We start from the raw sequence: 26941 nt of genomic DNA, 5'->3' as shown, positions 1-26941 counted from the left end.
AGCAAGTTGTGAGTAATGAAATTAGGGAAATATTTGTGGAAATGATGAGTAGGTGCTTGTGTCTTGGAAGTGTTCTACTTGAATTTCTAGAATGTATGCATATACCGATTGCATTGGTTATTGACAATCGATTGAGAGAACTGCCTACGCAGATGAATTGAACTAAATTTTCAAATGCAGTTATTCCGGAGAATGTTGTAGGAATTTTGAAACGTAATTTGCTTTTGTTGGCTATTGGCAATCAATGGATACAATTATCTACACAGGAAATAGTTCAGGTGACCTTTTACAAATATTCCAGAGATCTTAGGATTTAATTTTCTCAGTCATTTAACTTCGAGTTATACATAATTATGAATCATTAAAATACTTTAATAGGAACAGTATATCAGCATGACTTGAATAAAAGCTGAATTCTGTACCTCGATTTTCTTCAAATTAATCCTTATTAGTGTCTTCATTAATTTTAATCTAAAATTACTGCTCTAGAGACTGTATCACATTTACACTAGTACATAGCATATACACTATTAAATATTCCTATTCAATTGCTACTCTCCTCTAGAAACTCTTCATCAGCTTATGCAGGCCGAGAAGAAAATATTACCCTTTCATCGTTATCAACATCCAAACGACACACGTCCCTAAACTTCAAACAAAAGCGAATAAAATGAAATTGCTTTCAGTACGTAATTACCAACAAACCTCGGAAGGTTCATTTTCGAGGCAGAAACAACCACTTGGAGTTACTTTCGCGCCATCCTGTATCGTTTCCCACAAGAAGCTACGTTCAGAATCGCAGGAAACGAATTTCCTTCTTCTTCCCCCTTTTCTTTTTCGTTTTCCGACACGGAGTCGCGCCGCTACTAATTGTCAGACGACCAGCCACAATTACACTGTTTATCGATCGTAAAAAAGCGGGCCCGTTGCTCGATATACCAATGTAACAACCCCTAATCGTTGATTTCCGTTTTTGCGTTTACTTAATAATGACATCTTGTCATTGGACTTCCTTCGGGACGCCCAGCGAGGGGACTTCTTTTCCAGACCGACGATCAACGGGCATCCACGGATAATATGAGCGTTTGAGAAACGATTAATGCTCTTTTTTCACGACGGAAGCTTCGTATTATAATTGGCCCCGGGGCTTTTTCGCGGGCTTAGACATCCGGTAGGTGTAAATGTAATATCCCAGGAAATTTGAGTAATTACGTTACACGCGAAAGATGGCGCAGGTAAAAAGCACTCTGCCCCAACGACGAGATCGCTAATTAAATTTTTGCATTTAATTATCTGTTGACATTAATTATTGCTGGAGGTAGGAATACTTACAAGTCGTACGTAAGACTTTTTAGTTTCACCTGGAATTTCTGTTCCTCAATTAAACCTTTCTTTTTAAATTGAACCGAAGCTAAAGAGGTTGTTCTCAGCCGTGTGCTACATTCATTTAACTTTTTATGCTTCTGAATTATTCATTATCAGTGTCTGCCTCTGACACTTTGCACGTGGCAAGAAAAGCTTACATGTAATATAGCAGCCTTGATCGATAAATTCTTATACATACCTGCATAAGTTTCTTGCGAAAATGTAGCTTATTATAAGATTAACATTCCATTTTTTCGATTTCCTTCAAGAATTCTTATCCGCAGGAATGATTAATACCAGAAATAAAAAAGGGGACAAACAAAATTGTAATACAGTCGTATACTAAAATCCACACGATCGATACTATAATATTCTAATGGACGTTCATCGATATCTGATCACCCAAATAACCGAATAATAGACATGTCGGTTAGGACAGGAGTTCCTATGTATCGAAGGAGTCGTTGAGGAAGACGAAGCCTCGTGGAAATAAATCGACTCCTGATTGCCAGCCAGTTGGGCGTTTCGGAAAAACAGAAGAAAAAAAACGCGAGCTCGATTCCTCTGCCTTTTCCATTCTCGGCTAGAGGAGGCATGTCAAGGCTAAACGATGTCCAGGGGCCGTTTGTAGCGAAAGAGGGCCGAAAAATGGCTGAGAGGGGACAAAAGAGGGCCATTTGTTATCACCAACTTGACCCTTCTAAGTAGCGACGAGAATCATTCTACGACTGCCTTCCATTCGCCACGATGAAATTCGAATAATCTCTGGCCTCTTTTAATGGCGCGTTGCTCGGGATCGTTCGTTAAATTATTGCGTTCAGATACTGAGGGACATTATTACGATGTTTCGAGCGATCGAGAGACCGTGTTTATGGAACCGACTTCTCGGAGATGAAGGAGACACTGTCTTATTCGAGACTGTTTCGTGTTAATTTATAAGTGACTCTTGATGAGCTTGTGGAAGAATATATGAATAACTAAGCCCACAAGTAATATAATTTCTAGCGCAGACAAATTAGACATTCTGCGCACCATCTAGGTAGAGAATTCTCTTAGTCTGATCATAAAATGTAATTCGTTCTCACTCAACTACGAAATTCTTGGAAATTTCTTTTAACTAGTGCTGTATTCTAGAAATTACATTAAGTAGTAAAAACAGAGTTTCTTAACATTAAAATTTGTCATGATTATCATATATTTATTTAAATATTTTTGTATTCTTTTTGGAGCAGTCAAAATAAGATTTTAAAAAAATACGTAATTAGAAATTAATTGAAAATATACATAAAATGTATCGTTGAAACGTAAACTTTGATAATTACAGGCTTCAAAATAACACTACACACTTTCATACCATATTTAAAGGAAAAGTGATGAAAACAGTTATAATACCCGCAGACTGAATTACCCATAATTGAAGGTATAGGTGCAATAAGGGCGTGAGGTTATTTCAAGCCACTTTTGCGAACATCTGTTCTATATATTCTGCATTTAAAAAAGTATTAATTCACTCCAATATTTTTAAAGTTGAAGAAAAATAGAACATTTTGAAGTATGGCTTGACTTCTTCAATTATCATGACATAAATGTAGACGATTTTTCGTAACCAAGTTTATGTACTCACGCTGTCCTAGCAAATAACTCCTCAATTACTGCCTAGAATTACCCTAAACGATCTAAAACACCACAGTGTGTCCACCAAAATTTTCCACAAAATACAAAGCTCTAAAAACCATCATTAAAACTGATCCCACACCTCGCTGGAAAGAAGACTTCTCGTAAAACCAAAGAGAGAATAAAATCAAATAACCATGACCCGATGATTCGGCCAGCCTCTTCAAAGATTTCAAAAATAAGGCTTCCTAATGAGCATGTTACAATTTAAATCCTGCAGAGAACAGCGAACTCAGAGACACGTGAGGGACGCGACGTGGCTTCAGGGTAGCCCAAGAGGCGAAAAAGGAAAAGACGAAACGAAGGCATCGGGCCAAACGTGGGCCAGAAAAGGGGGAGTAGGGATGAAACGTAAGCAAGAAGGTAGAGGAAATTGGCGAGGCTAGAAACAATTAGCGTGGTTATTTACGATGCTCTCCTTTCAATTATGCATTTCCGGGCGCGGGAACGAACTCCTGCCGCGTTCTGGCGATTCACGCGAGAGAAGATGGACACACATCGGCGAGGACCAGGCGAACTAACTTCATTAGCGTACACTTAGAACGTGTCCCTCCAGCAGGGAGAAACGGAAAGAAACAGCAAACCCTTCCACGCTATTGTCTTCGATAATCGATTAATCGGTTGCTCTTGCACCCTTATTCCGCCTAAGCCCGCCAATCCTTTAAGAAGATTGACCCCGTTGAACGATTCAACTGCGCCCGGGACATTCAATGAACCGTACCGTTTTACTTTCTATAGTAAATTAAATTATCTCGCGTGCTTTCGTCGTTTTTTGTGTTTACCCCGTCGCGTCGCTAAGCTTCCGATAACACTCGGGCTGTCAGCTTGGCGCACGTGAAATTGCAGTTTTCAACAGCAACGTGCAATACACTGCAGATTACTTTAATATTAGTTTCAAGTTCTTATTCTAGTTTTAGGTTCGAAATGGGATTCTTCATTTTTATTTGCTTTATTTCAGTTAAGTTCTTTGGCTTGGGTATTTTGATGAAGAGGAACTCTAGTTGCAGTTGGTAGTGTTATGTTCTCTGCAGAATTTATTTAATATCTTGTTTATTTTCGAGGATTTAATTACTAGACTAAATATACTGGGTAAACTAAAGTGAAATGTACTTAATTAATTCTTAGCTAGATCAGTTTATTATGGAAGTTGTACTATAAAATACCTATAAATATTCTTACATATAAAAAGTAGCTTTTAAAATCACGAAAACTACAAATCGTACAGAATCACAAAAATTTTAAAACTGCATCTACTGATAGTCAAGGTTCCGAGTTTTATAAAACTAGAATTTATGAATTATTGATTTGAAAAAAAGCTTCAGAACTATTTTGGTTACCCAATAAGAGGTCCAGTCCATTAACCCCTTAACAGCTCAATAAAATTGCAAACTTCAACCAAAAGAACATATGTTTTATTCTTTAAAATGCTTATATACATTCTAAGAAACCTAAAGAAAAAATATTTTATTTTCTATTTTATTTTTATCGACGTCTTGCCATGTCCGAGCCTCACTCTGGGTAAATTGTCAAGAGATTAATGAAAATGTATCCTATCTCTAAGAAATCAACAACCACGAATCCTTACTCAATAAAAAGAATCGAAGATCGATAACGTGTCTGCTCGTTGCCATTAGAACGCATCGCCAATTGGTCTCAACGTAAACACTAATCCGCGAGAAAAAAGGAGACAGCCAGTGACAATATGATTTTTGGAAATTCAAAGTCCGGAAGTATCCCCCTCGCGTACGTCCCTGAATGGTTAGGGGTGCTTTCTTCTTCCCGTCGTTGGTAGGAGGACCTTGACTGATTTCACGAGTAGGCGCGCATCTGCACGTACCACGAAACCTTTCGAGGGGAGAATTTACGAGAGGGAGAAAAGGACAGGTACGCCACAAGAGGGAAGGTAAAAGAAAGAGAGGGGAGAAAGTGATTGAGCGAGTGCTGTTGCCATGCAATTTGAGTACCTGCTACGAACGTGTACGCAGGTGACTTCACGGAGTCTCTCCTTCTCTCTCCTTCGCCTCTCCCTCGCACTGTATATGTATCTTTTTTTTTCTTTTGCTTTTTTTCTTCTTAGAAACCCCCTTCATTGCTTCGTACAAAGCTATAGTTACAAGATGGTCACTCGGAGAGGTGTGCGGGACGAGACTTTTCGAGATCGAGATCGTCGAAAATTGCATCTGCAGAATGGAACATCGGGCATTTATTATCGCCATAAATTTTGTAAAAATATGATTGAGAAACTTAGAAGGTGTATTAGTTATTGATTACAGTCTCGGTATTATTACTATCATTATTTCTCCAAACTCTTACACTCTATTTCAATTTCACGACTGAAGTAATTTTACTAAGCTCTTTCCTATTCTCCACAAGCTTATCATAGATAATGACACACAAAATTATACCCAGTACAAAACAGTATCACCAATAACTCTAAACTCACCAATCTGAATACATAAAAATCCACAAAGTACATTCCTTCAATCATAAAACAAACTCAATCGCTAAAACCCGCGCAACGCCAACACAAACTATTATTAACCCCAATCCACAATCAAGCCCCAAAAATTCATACAAGAATATCCTACCCACTCAGCTTCAATCCTCTCTCTCCTATCCTCCCGAAAACCACGCCACATCCTCCCAAAAAAAAAAGTATTCCCTCTGTTCCAAAAGTAGAAACAAAAAAATCGTCTGGTCGCATAACACACCCTCGCGCACCCCTCCAAACCGGGACCAAGAAACCGCGAAGCCGAGGTCCAGAGGACGCGGCAAGGACGGGCGCGCAAGAAAATGTCCAGAGAAAAAATGAACGTTAAAGGAACGCGGTCCAGGGAGAGACGGGATTCCTCGAAAGCTGCGATTTCTGTTTGAACGAGAGAAGATCGCGTCTCGACGTCCGTGTCCCCGTGAGTCACCCGTCCTCGACGAGATCCCCGAATCGTCGTCGTCGCCGGGGCACTCAGGATCCCTTTCGCGGCGCTGCTCCTGCGGCGCGGTTGCATGGTGCCATTTTTATAAGGCTCATAAAATCCCGTGAACGGCCGTCGAAAAATAGTTTCGTGCCGTCGCTATTAGCTCCGGATACCCGCCGGTATAAAATTGACTTTTTATCGCGGCGAGCGCGGGGGAAAAAGGAGGAGAGTGCGACTCGGTGGATAAGGAGGAACGGAGAGAGGGGGAAAGGGGGAAAGGGGCAGGTGGAGGGCGAGAGGGAGGAAAGAGAGGGCCAGAGGAACCGTCCGAAAATTAGTCAGCGACGTTTTCGAAGATTCCCGAGGCGCGCGCGGGACCCTGCTCGCGTGTCCTTTTTCTCTGCTTTCGGGGGACATCGAAATACCATTCTATCCGGTCAACGCCTTTCACCTCTGCTCTCTCCGAGGCACTAGCATTTCTTTTGTCACGCGGTGTTTCTTCGTTTCTACCACCCTGTTTCTCTGATTTTGCTTTTGGGTTGGATATGGGGAAAGAATGTTTTTTTTTCGTTTATGGACGAGCAGTACTCGGTACCGTGCCTTCGCTAGTTTTTTAATAGTAATAGAGTTATTGTGGAGCGAGGATATTTCTGAGATTAATTCAGGGAATTGGAGGTCTGGGATTTGTTCTGTTGCAAGTGAGTTAGCTGTTTAATTGTGTCTTGAAATATTTAAATTCTCCAATATTTGAATTATCAAATTTTGAAATTTTCAAATTTTCAAATTTTCAAATTTTCAAATTCAATTTCAAATTTCAAATTTCAAATTTGAAACTTTGAAGCCTTGACATTTTTAAATCCTCCAACTTTTGAATTATCAAATTTTCAAATTTTCCAACATTTCATCTTTGAAACTTTGAAGCCTTGAAATTGTCATATCCTTCAACATTTTTAAAGTTTCAAATCTTCAAGTACTCGAATACTCTACTTTTCAAAACGTTAATCTCAAAATATGAATTCAAAGTTTGAACTATTCTGTAACAGAAAATGATCAGCTCCAAAAATAATTGCAGTTCATTCTTCGTTTGTCTAATCAAAATAAAAATACCTTCCTTTTTACTGACAAAATAATACTTTTCTAAATCGATATAAAAGACACGTTTTTACTGAAAACACAGAAGGTTGACATTAAGCAGAGTATATTCTTTTGTTCATACATATTCAAGAATATTGTCCAGAATATTTAAAGTGTCTTGCAAATTTTTTTTGTCCCAACAAAAGAATAGAGCCCGAGGGCATGCCTGAACGTAGTAAAATACACAAGATTTTCTGCTTTACGACGTGGAATTGCTCTTATACGCTTCTCGACCGAGCACTCGAGCCTTAAGTTTACCTGACAGAGCTCTCTAGAGCTTAGGGTCTCAAAACGTAAATTTTAGAGAACTCTAGTGGCAGAACACTAAACATGCTACAGCAAAACGAGACACTTCCCTACCAGTATCCCACTCTACTCACTTTTCGCTACAATTCGACGCGCAAACACTAATTACAAAGAAATCGATGAATTTCCAGTTCAGCCATCGCTGCGTGTCTAATTAAAGGGTAATTTCAAATGGGACAACAAAATTTCGCACCCAGTGATCAACGTTTTGTTTCCTTCGGTGATCAAAGCGAGAAAGGTCGTCAGTATTCATCATCGCTAATAGATTTCGAGAAATCGGTCCATAAAGCCACTTTTTTGTCGTCGAATAATTGGTCGCAGCTTTATTTTCGAGAGGATTTACGAGCCTGTACCGAGAACGGATGCTCGCGTAATTTTCGAATTTCAAGAACACGACGAATCGTAAAGTGTCTATGTACCATAAATACCTTTCCTTTGCGTCATCGTCTCTGTTTCTAATTAATTTTTTAATTCCTTGATTCTCGATCGTGTAATGCACAGTTCATTTCGGAGACACTTAAGAAACTTTATAATATTCGGAAATTATTGAAAACAGATAAAATCGTAAAAACACATCACTATTACGAGTTCTCGTAACTAAAATTAAAAAATGTTGTAGACTATAACCGATAATTATATACATAGTTATCATTGATTTGCAGTGCTACAATCTTTCTTGAGAGCTATATTTAATAAATATGAAATTCCTGGAAATACTTAATTTGTGCCAAAAAGAGGAACTTTTATATTTCAAATACGCGTTATGAAATAAAATTTCTCATTATTTCTGATAATTCTCGAGAAAGTGTCTGGTAACACTTTGTACATCAATCTGTAGAAAGATGTACTAAAGACTGACACTCATAATTGAATGAGTGAGTGGAAGGACAGTACACGTCCAAAATTAATCATTCTCAAATAATCTCGAAACTAAGCCTGGGCCCCAGAGCCAAAGTGTATCAAGACACACAGTAATCATGTGTACTTAATACGCTCTGACTCTGGGGCCCAGCTACGCAAGATGCACAGAACAAAATACATCAATATGTCAAAATATGGTTTTTAGATTTGTACTGTTCTCCAACTCGCTGATTCAATTTCAAAGCACTTTCCAACACAAAAGCACAGTTCAAATTTGCAAGAATCTAACTCAGTAAAAACACTAATATTAACAGGTACATATCTGTTGTCAACAAAATGCTCCCAGCATTTCCAATAACTCACGATCCTCCATGTGATGGTAACTATGAAAATGGTCTAACTCAAGAACCTAAAAAGTTCAATCTATCACTTATCTTGTAACGTATCTCGAGACAATACCACATAAATGATAAATTCAATTGTTTTAGAATTTTCACTTACTATCAGACCACTTTTATAATTGGCAGAACACATTGAATTGAAAGAGAGTTAATGGAAAAAGAAGGAGCGCACGAATTGTTTAATGTACATACGTAGAATCACGTACGATCTTCTTGTCTAGAAATGAGTAAGCGGTAACCGTGTCTTAATTCGCATTATTCTATGAGGTATGCTATTACCGACCACCCAATAATATTCTCGCGTACGCCGCACGCTCGCTCAAATTACGGTATTGCGTTAGAAATTATGCGCCAAGGATATAGCGTTTAATCATTATCTAGAGCAGAATAAATCACTCTCGTTTCAGGAACAATACCGTGCTCAGTGCTGATGAAAAAACGGCCAGACTGATAATCAAATTTTGCGCAAGACACGAACCATATATCCGTCAACGCGCACCACGTATTTTCCGATAATTGAAAAATTGCAGGATACACGGTACTAACGATTTCATACGGTTGTGGTTGCTAGAAGGCTGTTATGACAACCGATGTGAGCTACGATAGGAGCATGCAGCGTATTCAATTTTTAGCTTTTTATTTTTGATCTAGTTGATAGCCAACAATGTTGTAACGACTTCTGATTAATATGGTGCTTGAATTAATTTGAGTACAGTGAAATGCATGTTCAGATAAAAATAAGTTTAAGTAAAGTGCAATTATTATAGTTGTAACAAGCTAAGTGCCACCTGATGCTCTTCTGATAATATTGCTTGGATGATTCTTAATTAATGGTAGTGTACACTGTTATTAATTACTAACATGGAATATAAAAATAGAATGACTATGAAATATGTAAAACGATTTTAATTGAAATGTTGAGTTTAATGATAATCAACGTGTCAAAAGATATATACTAGCTGAAAAAGTATGTAAGAAATAAATACTGATACAAACTCACTTACCTTTCGTAGTCTTCGAACTCGGGTCCAAACTGCAAACAGTTGAAATTGGGAGATACGGTCTCAGCCACACGCTTTTCAAACGCATCAGTAACATTCACACACATTCCTTCGTAAACAGCTAATGTTCTGATGCACTACAAACATTTGCAATACAACTTGCATACTCCTATTCTCACGATTTTATATACAGCGTAAGTCCTTCTTCCCTTTTTAACTGTAATAAAAAAATTTCCCGTGACGTTATATAAAAAGAATTATTATTTTAACACGAACAAAATTTTACATATATAATACGACGAAAACCATTCAAAATATTTCTACTAATTTTCATAAAAATAAACAAAATGAAAAATTAGTTTAATTTATTTAATTTAAAAATTATTGTATTTTTAAAGAAGAATTTGTTTAATGAGATTATATGTAGAGTATCGAAGAAAATTAATTTTACTTCACACACACACGCATCGATTCTCAGTGTATGCACCGAGTCGCGTAATCCGACCTTATCACTATCGCGGTCGTATTAAAACTGACTATCCGAAATTGTGTTCGACCTTAAAAGGTCTTAACATTTAGAGGAGATTCATGTACAAAAGGTAGGGTAAACAGAAAGGTGGGGGAATACCTCGATGGTAGGATGGCACGTCTTCAGGCTACAATCACGTGTACGCTGAGTTTATGATCATAACGGGGGTAGAAATAGTAGAGATTAATGGACACGCTTGACCAGTAAATACGCGTGTTTTTATCACGTTTCCTTCGCGAAATTTTTTATTAAGAACACTGTTTCTTATGAATTTTCGTAGGAAAATTATTTAAAATTTTAAAATTTCGTTAAGATAAAAAGATTGATTATACCTAGAATATTTACTGAATATATTTAATATGTAGAAGCCTTGCAGAAAATACTATAATTTGTTTAAGAACATTCACACATATGAGTAGATTAAATTGACCAATTTTTATTAAATTTCAACTACAGACATCCAATTTTCGAGATACGAAAACTTTTATTAAAACTTACTGACATTAAATATTACGATATTAATTATAATACAGAAACACATAAGTATATTCGCAATTGTCATTATAAAATCCTTCTTATTTAAATGAGCAGAAGAGAATAAAAATTCTACCAGACTCCATCTCAATAGTTAAGGGTTAAATTCTCTCTGAGTAAATATTTTTTAAATGAAATACTTCAAGTATACGAATATTCATCCCTCCAATCAGTATACACTCATTCTCGCGCCACTTTTTCGCATATCCATTCGCGAATTCATCGAAAAGGCCTGCTTGTCGCTTCGATGGCCATCATATCGAGGGACATCAACTTATCAGGAGAGCGTATATCGAGTGGTTGATGGGTATACGCGTGCAACGTGTACGCACGGTTATTAACACAGATTTGTGGGTCTCGTAAATTCGTGAGATCGCTAGTTTCTTCGGAGAAAGAGCACAGCGAGATGAGGAAGGGGGATGGTCGACGACACGAGAGCTTGATTAATACAGCCGTCGAGTAAATCCGAGAATGATTCACAGACGGCGATAATTCAACCATCCACGCTTCTGTGGGCACACAGGCTAATTTTCCTAGGCCTATCTTCTCGTATGCAACGCCCCACTTGCGCAGCTTTATTGGCTGAAATATTCCCTCTGTTCCGGGAACACCGGAAAAATGTTTCATGCGGCTGTTATTAGGGCTTGGTCGAGGTTTCCGTAATCCTTCATGCTTTATGAACATATTATCGAATTGAACTTGAGATGTGCATCGTTATTACTGGACTACAGATTTTTATGTAAAATCAAACTTTTATAAATTCGTTGTAAAGAACAAAAGTTAAGTAATTACCCGAGTCGTTCTTTAAATATCGTAATGCCTTTGCTGTTGATATTTTACATGTTTTTGTATGTACTATGTTGTCTGTATTTTGTACTTTATTACAGATTAAGATTCTGATACATTTGTGACAAATTTCAATGTGCAAAAAAGTACAAAATCTGTGTAATACAGAAAAATGTAGGAATTATTGTTTAGAATATTTCAAGGGTGAAACAAGTCTTTAACCCTTTAAGGGTGCTTGACGAATATACTTGTTAGGTGAATAAATAAAATAAGGTGAATAAATAAGTTACCATTTTATTACGATTAATTCAAATTTACAGTAAATTATATCTGCCTGCGTAAATAAAATCGAGCGATGACGAGTATATTTGTCAAATGCAGAGTAAATCCACTTACTGAATTTGTATTAATTATAATAAAATGACAAGTACTACAAACGGTATTTTATTTGTTCACATGACGAGCATATTCGTCATTACCCTAAAAGTGATCATTTTCTCGCGACGAGTATACTCGTCAAACACCGTTAAAGATTTAATTAACTTCCATTTCTCTAATTGCGTCTATGAAAATAGAAATTTGCATAAATATCCACAGTCTACTTGTTAATATCTAATAAAAGGTTTCACATCGAAGAGATTAACTCTTTTTATAAAACCTGTTCTAAAAAAATTCAATTACTAAACGTACACTTCTACTTGTTCAATTTTAACATAATGCAAATCTAAACTTCAGGCATGTATCACATTTTGCAACAACTCAAAACAAACATTTACTCTTTCATTCTCTTCAATCATTAGAGAGCCGATAATATAAATCTATAAGTATTATTTAGAGAATAGAATAAATTTGAATACTCAAGGAACATCGTCCCTAATGTCGAAAACGAATTCTGAGAAAACGTAACGCTCGATTTCTTAGCCCGTGTCAGGGCTAATTATCTTGACAGTTACAAACTCGCAACGTATCCCTGTTCACACCTATGAATCACGAATAACCGGAAGAGGAGGGTGCGCGCGTAACCGGCAGAAATACGATCATGTCCAGTATCTCGAATTATCCTCCGTAGAAGCATCGTTTCACGAAACAATTCGTGTTTACGACGCTGTATATAATTGTTGCGCGGTGTTGCGCTTTCATTCCTGGTAACTCGATCCTGTCAGCGCGAATTTTACGTTCTATCAAATATCTCCGTATATTTACAAAGGTAAAACGTGTCACTTCACTCCGAATCGAATCTTAAAAATGACTATTACTATTATCCTACGATCAATGAAAAATAAAATTGTTTTAAGTATCTCGTTTAATTTATTTCTCTCAAATCAAGGTTAAAATTATTCCAAAATTTCAAGGAGCCGCTTCGATCATTACAGACATCATTTACATCAGTTCTCAACGCAAAATCGAATCGAATCAGTAAGTTGAACAACAGTATAAGTCTAAAGATCACATTTCCAGTTGTTGCTCGTTGTTGCCTCAGCGAAGCACTCAAATTTTGCACTCGTACACCTACCTCAGACGAATCTGACCACCTCGATGCTCTCTCTATCTCTCTCCTACACGAGAGCCACTGAACAACAGAAAGAAACATAGAAAGCATCGACGCAGCCAGAACCGTTCGAGCTGGCCATACTGTCCCTCAGTTCGCCTATTCGATTAACTCGCGGGCCAACCTCGAAATTTGCAATGCCACCGAAGCAAAAGTCCCAGGTCCCGAGGGAAACCAATTAAACAGCTTCACGGCGAGTCGGTGCACCCCGAGGCGTCGGGATCTTCCGAAAGCCATCGGGGCAGAGGACTGCGAACGCTGATCGCGTGCTTTGATCAGCTGTCACGAAGCTGCTGGTAATTGCTCGGCGCGATGCTGCCCGCCGGTTGAAATTAATGAACGCGCCGACGTACGGCTGCCGTTTCTAACGGAGGCGCTCGTAAACGGGCTTAACCCGTGAGACACGGGCGTCGTAAAACACGAAGACGAGTGGCAGGAAACACGGCGGTGACAAGCAAAGAAACGGATTGGCCGCTTTAATCATCGAACAGCAGAGGGTCACTCCACGGCGATACCCTCTATCCGAGAACCGTGGAGCAGCCGCGGCCGCCAGGGAGACGGGACCTTCCTGTATCCGTTATCGGCCACGTAGGATCGCCAGTTTAGCAGGACTATAGACGGAGAGGGGCGACAGGAGGGATTTATCGAGCGCATGAAAGTGTCTCGCGCGAGACGGACCGCTGGGTCTCTTCCGCTCGCGAACAGCTGAGGATTACTTTGAAAAGTATGACGGGCATATTTCACCGGCCCGTGAAAGACTGCAGCGCGTTCTTGGAAACTATTTACCCCTGAACTTGATGACTTACGCGGAGGTGCGGCTCTGTGGGATCTCGGGCTATGTTTGGCTACTGCCAGTGGAAGGATGGGATGCAGCGGAGCCTCGATTAGCTGAACGTCGAATATTCACGATTTCTGTTATTTAGAGTTGTGCATATTGGGTGTGATGGCAATGGGAATGGAATAGAATGGTGATGGAAAGTTAAATAGTAATGTAAAAACTGTTTCGAGGACCCAGGTGCTGATCAGAACCCAATTTCTGATCAGTTTAGAGATGAAATATATATATGAAATGTATTTGTTTGTTCCAGAAAATTAGCAAATAATTGTTACGTATTTTGATATTTGTACGTGAAATTTAATAGCTGGTAGTGAGACATAATTTAAGTGATAAGCTATTGCTTCTCTTATATGTTTTACTTTAAGCCAGACGCAAAGAAATCAGTAGAATATGCACAAGTCTAGATACAGAGAAATCAGTAGAATAAATTCCAAGTCAGACAGCGCGAAAATTCGATTCTATATTCGATGTAAGCTCAACAGTACCTCCCACTACCTTTATTTCAGATTTCTAAAGAGTCCTCAAATCAATGCAGAACTATCACTTAAGTACCTTACAAGAAGAAGAAAACGCTAAGCGACACAGTACTGACGTTTATAATTCTCACAATTCTCACTAATTTTAATCGTTCAATTTGGAAAACTAAAGCAGTGAATGTAAAAGAAATAAATAGCCAATAAAAATAGCAAGAAATATTAAGTGCGTTCTTACACCAACACGTTCACTAATCGATCTAAATTCCTGCGAAAGCGCTCATCAAATAAAACACACGAAACAAAAATAGTTTTTCTCCTCTCGGAGAAACCAGCTTCATGCTCCACCGTCGCGGTAATTCCCCAATTAAGGTCCCTAGGCAAAACGTCGTATCTCGTTTAAATCACAGCTGGAGTTTCTCATTCTTCCTCGCGGTACGATCAAAATGAACGTTCGTAGTTGTCGTTGGAGCCAGCGTGGATCACGGGGAAACGGCGGCGTGGCTGCGCGTGGCCGTAAAAATAATGAAGATCGAGCCACGCTGGAAGTAGTTTATTATGAAAACCGCACGATGTGCCGAAGGAGTTAAGGGCTTGGCCTAAACTTACGGCTTCGCTCCGTACACTTGGCCGAGGTCTTTGCACCGTGAAGTTTGCTTTATAAATATCAGCCAGTGCACCGGACTGTCTAGAGAAACGAACCGTGTCTTGGATGAAACGAACGGGTCTAGCTCGGATCCTCCACGCTCGAGTCGAGCAAAAAATCCGTTCCCCTGTTCCCAATTATTATTTTCTAATACCACGCGATTCCTCTCCCATCATTCGTATTTCTAATCGAGCTACTGTGATCGAATACCTTGCACCCTCTAATTATTATTTTTTGGTGCTTCTGGATTTCGATTTTGATCCAAATTTCAAACATTTCTGAAGTTTCTTTTATCTATTTATTCGATTCAATGGGAATATAGCCACTTTGCACGTAAAAGTATGAACATAAATTGTTATAGATATGTACAGGACAGAGAATTAAAAAGAGAAAAAATAGATAAAAGTCGAGACAGTTCATTAACGTGAGCTAGAAATCAAGAGAGCTGATTGTCGATAGCCAGAGAATAAGTCCAACCTGTCGATTATTAAATTTGCATTATAAAAGTAGTTCACTCTTTCACAATATTTTAATTGACGAATAAAATTTCTCAAGAATGAAAACAGGAGGATTTTGAGTTGGATATTCTATGCACAGATGAAATGAAAGGTACAGTGCTGAAAAGACTTATTTCTTACGTGAATTTTTTCTTCATCGAGAAAATCCTTAGCTGAATTACACATTTCTGAAGATAGGCACACTTTTTTGTAAGCTTTGTATGTACATAAATAATGGTAAATTAACTGAACGTTTTGTAGGACTAGTAATTAAAGATAATATCATTACAGTCTAATGTTTTCGTGATTATAATGTATTATTTATTACACAAATAAGCTTACAATTATAGAGCTGCGCGATGCTGGCTGTAAATTAAACACATAGTCGAGTTGTACAGCATTTCCTGTACAAGTGATTTCACAGCTCATTATCAGAGCTAAGAACTATGTTACGTCTCTGAAAAACTTCCCTCGTTAACTCGCCGATTGTCGTTTCTTCTAACACTTTGTGAAGGAATCAAATAAATCAGGGGAAAACACCTCTCTGCATGTCGATCTACTTGAGGAAACAGCCTTTCAAATAATAGTGATGTAGTAAAAAAGTGGCAATAAGACTCTACAAAAATGTACTATAGGTAAAGAATCAAAAATTAACGAAACTAATTAAAAAATCGTGTCACATTCATAATCTCATTCTTTATGTAAAACACTGAAAATAATAATTTCAAGAAAATTTAGTATTGTTTTTATTTTGAGTTTCATTTATAAATATAACAGTAGATGAAAGTTAAGAAAACTGTATTTCTCACATACCTTAGTACTGTATATTTCAAATTTATTTATAACAATTAAATTCAATAACCATTCATACACTATTACGTAACACATACGTAAATAGACAAAGAAAATTATTAAACGTAATAACATTTACTAGATTTGAAAAAAGAACCCGAATGAACCATTCATAACAAATTCATTTCGTATACCAATGTCTTCCCATTTTTAATTTACAATTCAACAAACTTTTACATTGTTTCATTTATTCTTAGAATATTTTGTACTATTTCGAACTTCTCTTTCTTTGTATACAATTGTATACAGTGTCATAAATAATATTGTATTATTGCTGTAGTCAGATGGCAAAGCCTGTATCTATAGCAAATGAGATCTCACAGTTTGCAAAAGATGATACCTATACACATATCACTTCGTTTAAGAAAAGACAAGATGGCAGTTCATAATATGTGGGTGTACCTAATAATTTATCTGACTTGAAAATCACTGTGCTGAAAAATTAGAAAATCATGAAATGTTAGGTTTTACCACCTGACTAGAAATTTGAAAATTACGTGACACACCTGCACAGTGCATCCTCGTAATATTTCTAAGGCTTTCCTTTCCGTTTCGCTTTGTGGTGACTTTATAACAAAAAAAAATATCTTCGCTTACCGTGACCAGTTGCGAAAAACCTTGAACCATTCTTCATCAGCAAAACGTTCGCGGCGTGATTATTGCGGCTGATCAGTTATTTCTTTATAACGCTGCTGAGTCTTCCGCCACAAAGCCTGCTTCTTCTCAGTCGTGGAATCCAGCTCGATCGTAGGGAACTCGCTCGCTGCTCCAAGACCAGTTTTGCTAGGATTATTAGTCATAGGTACCTGCAAACGAACCACCGTCGTAAACATGAGTCGATCAAATAGCGAGCAACAAAATTATTACACCTATACATGCAATCAGTTTCCATTAACACGTCTCCTTGCGCCCCCTAGGTCGGATGCAAACCATGATATTTAACGGCAGTGAAAATTCTATTGGTCGAGTCGAAGGTAGAACAATAAAGGAAGATACTAACTGTGTGCAATTATAAAATGCTACATGTTTGGTTCTTTCAACAGAAACGATTTCAAATATTCAAATATTTAAATATAAGAATTTTTTAACTTTTAATGTCCAAATATATGCATTTTCAAATCTTCGAATACTCAAATTTTCAATTTTGACGAATTTTATATTTTCAAAAAGTCAAATTTGCAAATTTTCAGATACGTAATATTCACATATACAAATATTCAGAAACAGGAAGATATAAATATTCACATATTTAACACTAGAACTATCGTGATTAATCTGTGCCTATTTTCAACAATATGCCACAATAAGACGTCTTTAAGATATCTTATGCAGGTAAATTTCGCAAGTCTTGAAGATATACGCTGTTGGATGTTTTTAAGACATCCAAATTATATCATAAGACGTTCAAGCATAAAACAGACATAAAATAGACGTTTTTAAGACGTCGTGTGCTATCTAGAAGCTTTCTTCCTCCTCCTCGAACACCCCCTTCCTTTCGATTCTCCACGTCCAAGATACAGTTCAATATTCTCGTTACAAATGTTTAATATCTCGGAGCACTGATTCCCTTCACTGTAGACCGTCTCGATCGAGCGACTTCCCCAGAAAAGTATCATCCTCGGTCAGGATCGTCGGAGGTCAATCCTGTTCAACCATAACGTCTGTTCGCCTAATTGTATTGTTTGTCTCCCGGGTCGATTCTCGATGCAACCCGCCGAAACGAATGCGAAAAATATCCGAGAGGTCGAACGAGGAAGCGAAACTCTGTCTGACGCTCGCTCTTATCGAGTGGAAGCGACGGGAGGGAAAGAGGGAGAATAAGAGGACAGGAGACGGGGACAGAGAGAGAAAGGGTTATTTTAAGTTTTGAGTCGCATCCAGTGGGCAGAACACCCTCTCTCGAGGCGTATTTGGGCCAAGTGGCCTTCCCCCGTCTGGCTTGTAAATGAGGCCCCTATCTACCGTCGTCGACACTTGACTTACTTGGCCGAAAGGGGAAAAAGACGAAAACGAGAGAATGGAAAGAAGAGAGCGCAGAAAGGAAATAAGAAGAAAGGATCTACCCTGTGCGCCTGGCCGAGAACCACGAAAACAAGGTCCGACTCTAGCACGGAGACAGAGATCTCGGAGAAAATCCTCGAGCCTGTCTGTGACAACGAAAAATGATAATTAGTTGGGAACAGGATTGAATTTTTAATCGAACGTTCCGTCGAGAATCATTCGAATTAGTAAATTTACATCGCGGTTTTCTATACCGTAAAGTATCTATTCTGGAGTTTGTGATCATTCGAGAAAGTGTTGATTCATGTGGGGACAGTTTTTAATAACCTGATTTTTTTTTAAAAGGCTGCTGTTCTGTTTATTTTAATCTCCTCCAAGTTACGTTCAGGAAAACATGACGCGATTCCATTGAAAACAATCAAGGTGACCCTCTTCTTGTAATAAAAACAAATGGTTTGGAAATATTTATCACTGTCACTTTTTGTCTGTCACGTTATTGCGACGTAATTTGTGGTATATAGGAATTAGAGAAGTAAATTTAGATCGAGGCATTTTTTGTGATAGGCTCGTCAGAAAATTTTCTTGAATTTGTTACTAATATGTTCTTAAATCTTATATCAGACAACTTATTCTGCTACATTTCAGTGTTAAAAGTAAATTGACAAATTTCAAACAAATTCTTCTTTCGACCTCACATATTATCAGTGTGATATTATATTTTTAATCGAGTGTTACCCAATGTATGATTGGACAAAATTTCTGAAGAAAATAAATGATATGCTTCTGTCACAGATGAAATAGATTAGGGATACTTGTAAACTGATGAAATAAACCTCCTAGTAAGATTTATATTATTTGACACCAGGTATTAAAAATTGTGCAAAAATCTCTCTCTACTTATTAGAGGTCTAGCTCAGAGAATCGCCAGAAGCGCTTTACAGCGTTCCTTTGCACGCTCCTTACGCCTTGAAAGAAGCTCGTTTGAAATTTTTTAAGTGGCCGCCGAATGCACCAGCGTGAGTAGTTTTCAGGCCTTAATCGAGCCAAGTGTTCTTACTTTGGCCTACGTTGAATTCATCAAGCCGCAGGAGTGGCGTGCTAAGGTAAGAGCAAGGTAAGAAACGATGAAATAGAATAATTAATATAGTTCCGACGGATCTTGAGTAAATATAGCAATTTTTGTGAGCAAAAATGCCATCAGGGTAGAAGGTGAAAGAAACTCAGATAATAAATCCAAAAAATGAAAACCCCATATGGTCCAGATTTTATAACAACAAGAGACTGTATGTATATTTATCAAGTGTTTTTGGCACTTTGGAAATCCTGTATCCATTATAATACTTCATAATACTCCTAGAGAAAATGTAATACTATATTTATATAGTAATTAACAGTTTCCTTACACCTAGGAATATACACAAGGCATGATAGAGTAGGTTATTGAATTCGTGAGGTACAATATGAGGTACAATAACATAAAATAAAAAATATAAGATACCATTTAAAAAACAAGTTCAACTCGATTTTCTCTTGAAAAAAACATTTTTGGGCATTTTTAATAGAGCAATTTGGAGTCTATTTGAAACTAACTAATGTTTGCTAGGAACATTCTCTTCTAAAGTCATAGGAAAAGCCTGAAAAATCGTGGTTACACGAGACACAGGAAGGGTACACACTTCCTAAAAAATATTTCCACGTTCACCACTATGCCACAGTTGCTGTTACTTCAGCCACTGTATTACTCGAGTATACCTGACTAAGCAGCTTTCCCAAACTTTCCATTTATTTTCTTCACATCTGGCTGGTCAGCTATGGCTATAACTCCAGTTACGATTGTTGCTCACGTGGATCTATAATCCTACCAAATTCGATTAAAATCGATGAGAATCGGTACTGACATATCCCTCTTAAGGTATATGTCAGCATGACACAAGACTCTTCCTAGCACTCTATCTTCAGTAGCTCTTGTTTGTTACGCGTCCGTGGCAAGGCGACGAGGCTCGTGTATCGAAAGCTGCTCCTCCATCGGCTGGCGTCTTTCGTCACCGTCGCGTGCTTCTTCCTCGGATAACAAGAAGAAACGACCGATAGAGGATTCACGAAAGGGAGGCCGAGAGGGAGGGCCAGAGGAAGAAAGACGAGAACGGGATCATGGATCGGGCGACAGACGCGCGTTATCGTGCCGCGTAAAATGAGCGCTCGTTACTCGATTGACGAGCTCGCGAGACGTTCAGGAGCAAAACGGCCCGACTCGAGTTTCGCTTTCTCGCTCGACGATGATGGCGATGATGCATCCGTCTGGCCTGTCTAGACCACTTATATATATTATAACTGGCGCTCGCTCGATCCTCTCTCTCCCACTCGCGCGAACGTCGGTCTATTCCGCAGAACGGACCTCGCGAATACATTTTACCCGATTTATGTCACGAAAATGATTAATCTCCTCGATGGAACGCTGTCTCGATTGGAATTGGTCGGTCGGCGGACGCGGAACGCCGTTTTCCTCCAGCATGAATTTCGTGGCACGTCCGTGCACGGAAAGAACGATGCTCGATTAACAGGATCGTCGATCTATGTACTCTGCGCTATTCCTTGGGACGTGTGGTACATTTGGCAGAGATACCGATGTACTGTAGAAGATTCTCTGTTCTCAATATGTAGGGAAAGGTGGGGTAAAAGCGTATGCTTAACTTTCTAGGCCTATAATTTCTTATTTATAAATTCAATTGTAAAATTCAAGTTTGATCTATTAAAGGCATTACTAATTAATATAAAACAACATAAATGAAAAATACTGGAATAAAATACAGTAAATATGATATTTTTCTTTAATAGAATCAGCAGATATCACTTGAAATTGGAAGCACTACTCGAGCCTAGGTCTTCAACCTGCTTTAACAGTAGTCAGACTATGTCTGTGTCAAAGGTGGTATAATCTACTCCCAACTCACCGCTCCAAAACTTAGTATTTTTTTCACAGAAAGTATCTTTAAAATACAAGAAGCAATTCATATTCTTTATTAAACACATATCTCACTATTCAGAATAATCGAATATTAAGTTTAGCAGAATTTAAGTCATCGAAGATTGACATAACTTGAGGTTTCATATAATGATTGAATAACACTCAACAAATGCTTCCACCTCAACGCAACTCAAATCCACTAATTAAAATTTCGCTCAGTGCTTGCAATAATGCGGACGTAAAAGATCTGAAACTAAAACTCCCATTTTTCTTGTCCCGAAAACTAGAGTACCATGATAGCAATAAATACTCGATAACCCCACAGAAGTCCAACGACCGATAACCGAATGAAGCATGGGTTCATTTCCCCCAAAGAAATGAAATACAACAAGAAAGAAACCTGTTTATCTATCGCCGATTGAAATATACTCACGCCTGATTGGGATTTACAAACACTGATTGGCTTGATCCAATCTTTTAAAGAAGAGACGATACTTGGGCCATCGACCGTCCGCGTCTGAACTTGTCACAGCCGTTCACAATGGACAGATGGTCGAGACGACACCCGGATTACTTATTGAAAACGGATTAAAAGTGTCTGTGGGACGATCTAGCAGCTCGCTTCTTCTCTTATGCGCCATTCAGACGGATATAAATCGGTGGCTGAGCCGAGAGGAGCCCTGTCTCGCGTCAAACATAGACATCAAGCGGCGACCGAGCGACGTTCGATCGCTTTAAATTATTTTTCATCAAGGGACCGATCGAGTGTCGTGACCCAGATACCCGTGGCTGTTTTATGAGAAATTCTCCTGCAGCATAAATTGAACTGCAGCCGGGTCGAGGCGATATTAGCCGAATAATTAAATCACGATGGATCGGTGGCAACTCGAGGAGCATGATTAACGAGACGAGGTTTAATGATTTAGGTCTGGCGACACAGAATGTTGCCAGACTGAGACTTTGATGAAAATGTGAAGGTTGCGAGTTTGAAAATTCTTAAAGATAAATGTGTAGACGTAAGACGAGATGACCTATGTCAGATTTTTAAACAATTCGAGTTAAGGCCTTAATTTTTAGAACTTATATTTTTTAGAATGAAGAAAAGATGTAGAAGAATTTTTTTAATTAAAAATAAGGATTAAAGAAGTCACCATGTGACAGTATTGAAACTAAAAACAAGTCAGTTATACCGTTTTGCCTGATAACTAAAGAAATAGTTCAACAGTTATAGAATGTATAAATCTAAAATTTATAAGTATTTGTTTAATACCTTAATTTGAACTATAATTGTAATTTGTTGCAAATTTAATCTCGAAGTGTAATACCGTATCCTTTACTCCTAAAAATAAATTTTATTTAAAGTTAACTTTAAAACCCTTAAAAGCCATCAGAAATAAAAATAGTAGACTAATTCTCCAGACATTTGTACCCAAATATTTCGGCCTCCCTGGCTTAAGTTCTCAGTGAAGGGGAAAAAAACAGAAAAAAAACTGTGTTTCAAAGTACTGTTGAAGGCTAGCAACTTGTTGACAAGTCGAGCATGTTCATAGACGCGAAACAATCGGCGACTGTGACTTATTCATAGCTTCAATGTCGGCCATGCGAAAGCACGCCTCTCGGTTGCGAAAGTGGCCATAAAATGAACAATAAACCGCTGAATCGGTGGCGTGAAAACGCGAAAACCGATGCACGGTGCCAAGGCAGGAACTAAAAGGGTGGAAAATAGGCAAATAGGCCAACCCAGCTGGATAAATGACACGGGCGACCGGAGGCAATGTACCGTGATTACCAATTAGACGATGCAAACTCGTCGACGCGTCTGCGGTGTCTACGACCTGCTACCTATTTTCGTCAACCCTTTGTTTTTCCCCCTCCCTTATAAATACATTCGGCGTTTCTCTATTTGATATAACAACCGAGGATTTTCGATTGCATCCTTTGATACTAAAATTAAAATTAAAATTTTATATTCAAATACGTTTCTTTATTATTGAAATCACTCCAAACGTCTATACTACTCTCATAAAAAAGTCCTCCAATCAGACACCTAATCAGCATCCTCCCATAATGTGCCTTCTACGTCGACGAAAAAAAAAATCGTTTAGTGGCTTTCGAAAGAAAATTAGAAACAGTAACAGCTAGTTCAGATGATGCGATTTTTTGATCGATTCTGTAATTTAGCCAAATCGATCATAAGGCACTGTACACATGATTCTGTATCTTCACTGAAAATTTAAGTGTACCTACTGTTTTTATTTGTTTATACAGAACCATGTGAATGTTGCATCCGGTAATTTTACCAAATCAGTAATAACCGAAGGCAGCATTCAGACAATGAATTGAACAAAAACAAAGAAAGTGGACATATTATTCAGACTAGTCAGGTTACTAGAATTCGAGCCACTTGTATTCAAGTACCCCCTTTTCAAGTTTGTATTCACACAAGTTACGTTACTTGGATTCAAGTGATTCAAATTCAGAAGTAACTTGAATTCAAGCTGTCAAGCAAAAATAATATAAATGTCGTCAAAAGAGGTAATACGCCCTGGTTATTTGGTTATGTATTTTTCAACCAATACATGCACTTCTGACAGCTTTCTTGCCGTTCACGCGTTTGTGAAACATTTCAAATCAACTAATATAACACGTTCACATTGATCATATTGCCCCGAATCACTTGCATGCAGGCCACTTTAATTCGCCTAACTTGACTAATCTGAACAAGGCTGAAGTAGCATTTTCGGTGCAGAAACGTACCATGTGAACCCTGCTTTATTATCGATTCGGCGGAATGACCGAATCGATCAAAAAACCGCATCGTCTGAACTAGCTCTAACGAGAGCACGAGTAAGAAAACAGACGCGAAGTTTATTTCGCTGTTGCGGTCGGTGGTTGGTGGTGGTGGTGGTGTCGGCGGTGGCAGACATACTGGCGACTGGTTGTAAACGAGCAAAGTTTCGAACCCAATATGCTGTCTCCGCGCTCCCGGAGCCCATATTCAACCTGTCAAGGTGCGGTGCACGTGCGTTCGCGTCGCTTCGTCCGACATGCCAGACGGGCAAACCGGGACAAACTTTCGAACTGGCACAGACCGTCTGGCACTCTACCACCGTTTGCCGCTCGCTCGAACCCGCGAATTCTCGATATGTTATTGTACCTACCACTGCTTGGCCACCGCTTTATCGGGACGCCGACGACTGGCATCGAACTGGCGCGACCGAGTACCGACGCGAGTCGACGGTGTCTGGAGGCCGCCTCTCGACCCAGGAATTTCCTTCCTCTATCGGACATACCGAAAGTTCAAACCATCCACGTGCACCACTCGCTTCGTTCCCATCAGAGAGACGTCTACTTTCTGTTTTGAAACCTCGCGGTTCTGTGATCGAAGCGGGACGAGAGAAGGTCGTTTCTTCTGGGGGCTGCGAGGGGTGCACAGTGTTTCGAAAGGGTTGTCTGACTGTGAAGAATTATTATTTATGTATTTCACTTTAGAAGTGTATACTGTATTTTTCTTTGAGGAATTCGAAGTATTTCAAGCAACTGTGAATTATTTAGCTATAAAACAGTGGGATTCTGAAAATGTAACGTAAGTGTTTCAGGTTTGGTGATAAGAATGAGGTAATTAATTTTGTTTGTGATGATCCTTTTGAGAAGGTGCTGACTTGTAGGGCGACTTTTGAACCACGTCGGACGTATCAGGGTATAGAATACTTTCTGAAAGCTTCTATTTTCCCACCTTTGACTCATAACTCAAGAGTCCTTGAGTTTATGCGTTCCTTCATTTTACCCTTCTTCCTAATTCCAAATTCCCATTTCCTAATCCTTGCTAACCTTTTCCCAGTTTCCTATTTTCTTCCTAGTTCTAATCTAAGATCAATAATAAACTAATTTTTCATCCACACCCGCTCTAAGCGGAGAATAACTTGAAACTACTGAAATATTGACGGAGTCAGACCTATTTAAATTTATACTACTTGATCCCTTCTTTGCCTCTAATTAAATTCCCTATCTCCAGACCACGAGTCCACGAGCTCAGCGAGTTTAGAGCCACGTTGATTGCGATACGTGCCCCGAAATTATTTAAAGCCACAAGACCAAACGGCTCTGGCCACGGAAAATGTGGGCCAATTACTTTCGGTCAACGTTTTCCACGGCAAATACTTCAAGCAGGTCCGGGATGAAACGGCAGGAACGCGGTGAATCCTCCTTCGTGAGCGGAGGAAGGTTCTCGCGCAGCCATCGGAGCCAACGATCTCCTGTTCGCCGAGCCGCGGCATGTTTGCACAGAATTAATTAGTGTTTGGTCGTCTATAGACTCTGGACTTGCTAGACTGAACTAGATAAACCGAGGCTCAGGCTACCTTCGTCCTCGTCACCGACAATCCTCTTCACGCTCGTACGTGTGCACGTGTGAATGCGCACTCGCGCGTTAACATTTATTTAGCGACCACGAAGACACGCTGGATAATTACGTTCGTTGCGGGGAACATTCGAGAATGAATTATCTTCTTGCAATACGTCTTTTACCTTTGCGATGTGATTCGAGGTATTTGCAGTAACTAACAAATATTGTTCAAATACTAGGCCATGGAATTACTAGTTTTAATTGTTGTAACTTGAAAAGAAATTGTACACTTATCTTCTTGAAGACATTTGAGAGGGCGAATCCTTTACTTTGAGATCTCTAAGTTAAATTTGCATAACAAGATTTTATACGTTAAAAAGCAGACAAGAAAGTGAATACAGTATTTTTCTGAAACATTTGAATGGATCTTGTTTCTTTGAGAATATTTTTTCATGATCGAAATTGCTATATATTTAAAGACTGAAGTTTTATATTTACGAAAAGGTCTATAAAAATTGATATACGATTTTTTATTATTTGATAAACGATTTTTTGAAGGAAAACTATCTTTAATTTCTCATTTGCTTTTTACCATAAAAATGTCTAGGTGCAAATTCAACTTAGGGATATGAAACTGGAGGATTCGTCCTTTAGTATGACTCCAGAAAAGTTAATGAACATCTTTTCACAAAGTTATTGTAATTAAGAAATTCATAATGTTTCGACCTATTATTTGAACGATTTCTAAAGTCACTGTAGTTCTACTTAGAATTTCTTAAAAATACAAAAACTTGACTCTGGAATTTTGATGCGTCATTTAAGTGAAATTTCAGCAATCGCTAATTCAAAATGCTCGTCTAAAATATGTACCTACATTCAGACAACACAATTAACGTAAGAGAAAGAACGATTAAGCGAGACGTTCATGGAACAGGGTAACAAATCGTCGCCAGCCAGTTGATCATTCACGTGTCTGGTTCGCGGAACGTGTTACACATGCACGTGCATCCATCCTAGACAAGCATATAGACAAATAGGCAAACGCGGCGTTACATGGTGCATTCAGATGGCTTGCACATGCACACTTTGGCGGCTTTATGGAGGGCAGACACAGAGATGCTGCACATCCTCACCAAACTCGACGCGACGTTTGTGCAATGTTGCTTCCCTGTCATCCTCCCTTGCCCCCTGTCTTGTTTTTACTTGTGTTTGCTTCGAAATTGCGTAACCTTTGTAGCTTCTTACATTAGAGATACCCATAATTAATCA

General features: G+C 38.6%; 1 protein-coding gene across 2 annotated transcripts in view; it reads right to left on the bottom strand.

The window, feature by feature from the left end:
• Positions 1-15817: 15817 nt before the first annotated feature.
• LOC143178936 (angiogenic factor with G patch and FHA domains 1) overlaps positions 15818-26941 on the bottom strand; it is a 34232-nt gene continuing 23108 nt past the window's right edge. Inside the window, exons 9-10 of one of the 2 annotated variants that reach the window (XM_076377879.1) lie at positions 16959-17167; positions 15818-16082 (exon numbers count right to left, since the gene is read on the bottom strand). In XM_076377879.1, coding sequence (XP_076233994.1) covers positions 17018-17167 — 150 coding nt within the window. In that variant the 3' untranslated portion in view covers positions 15818-16082; positions 16959-17017. Of the gene's footprint in view, positions 16083-16739; positions 16796-16958; positions 17168-26941 lie in introns of those variants that run through there. The other variant, XM_076377878.1, reaches the window with a different exon arrangement.

This window comes from Calliopsis andreniformis, chromosome 5 (genome assembly GCF_051401765.1).
Source record: "Calliopsis andreniformis isolate RMS-2024a chromosome 5, iyCalAndr_principal, whole genome shotgun sequence".
Taxonomy (NCBI): domain Eukaryota; kingdom Metazoa; phylum Arthropoda; class Insecta; order Hymenoptera; family Andrenidae; genus Calliopsis; species Calliopsis andreniformis.
Note: the sequence above shows the minus strand (reverse complement) of the source record. Positions and strands in the feature narration are given on the sequence as shown.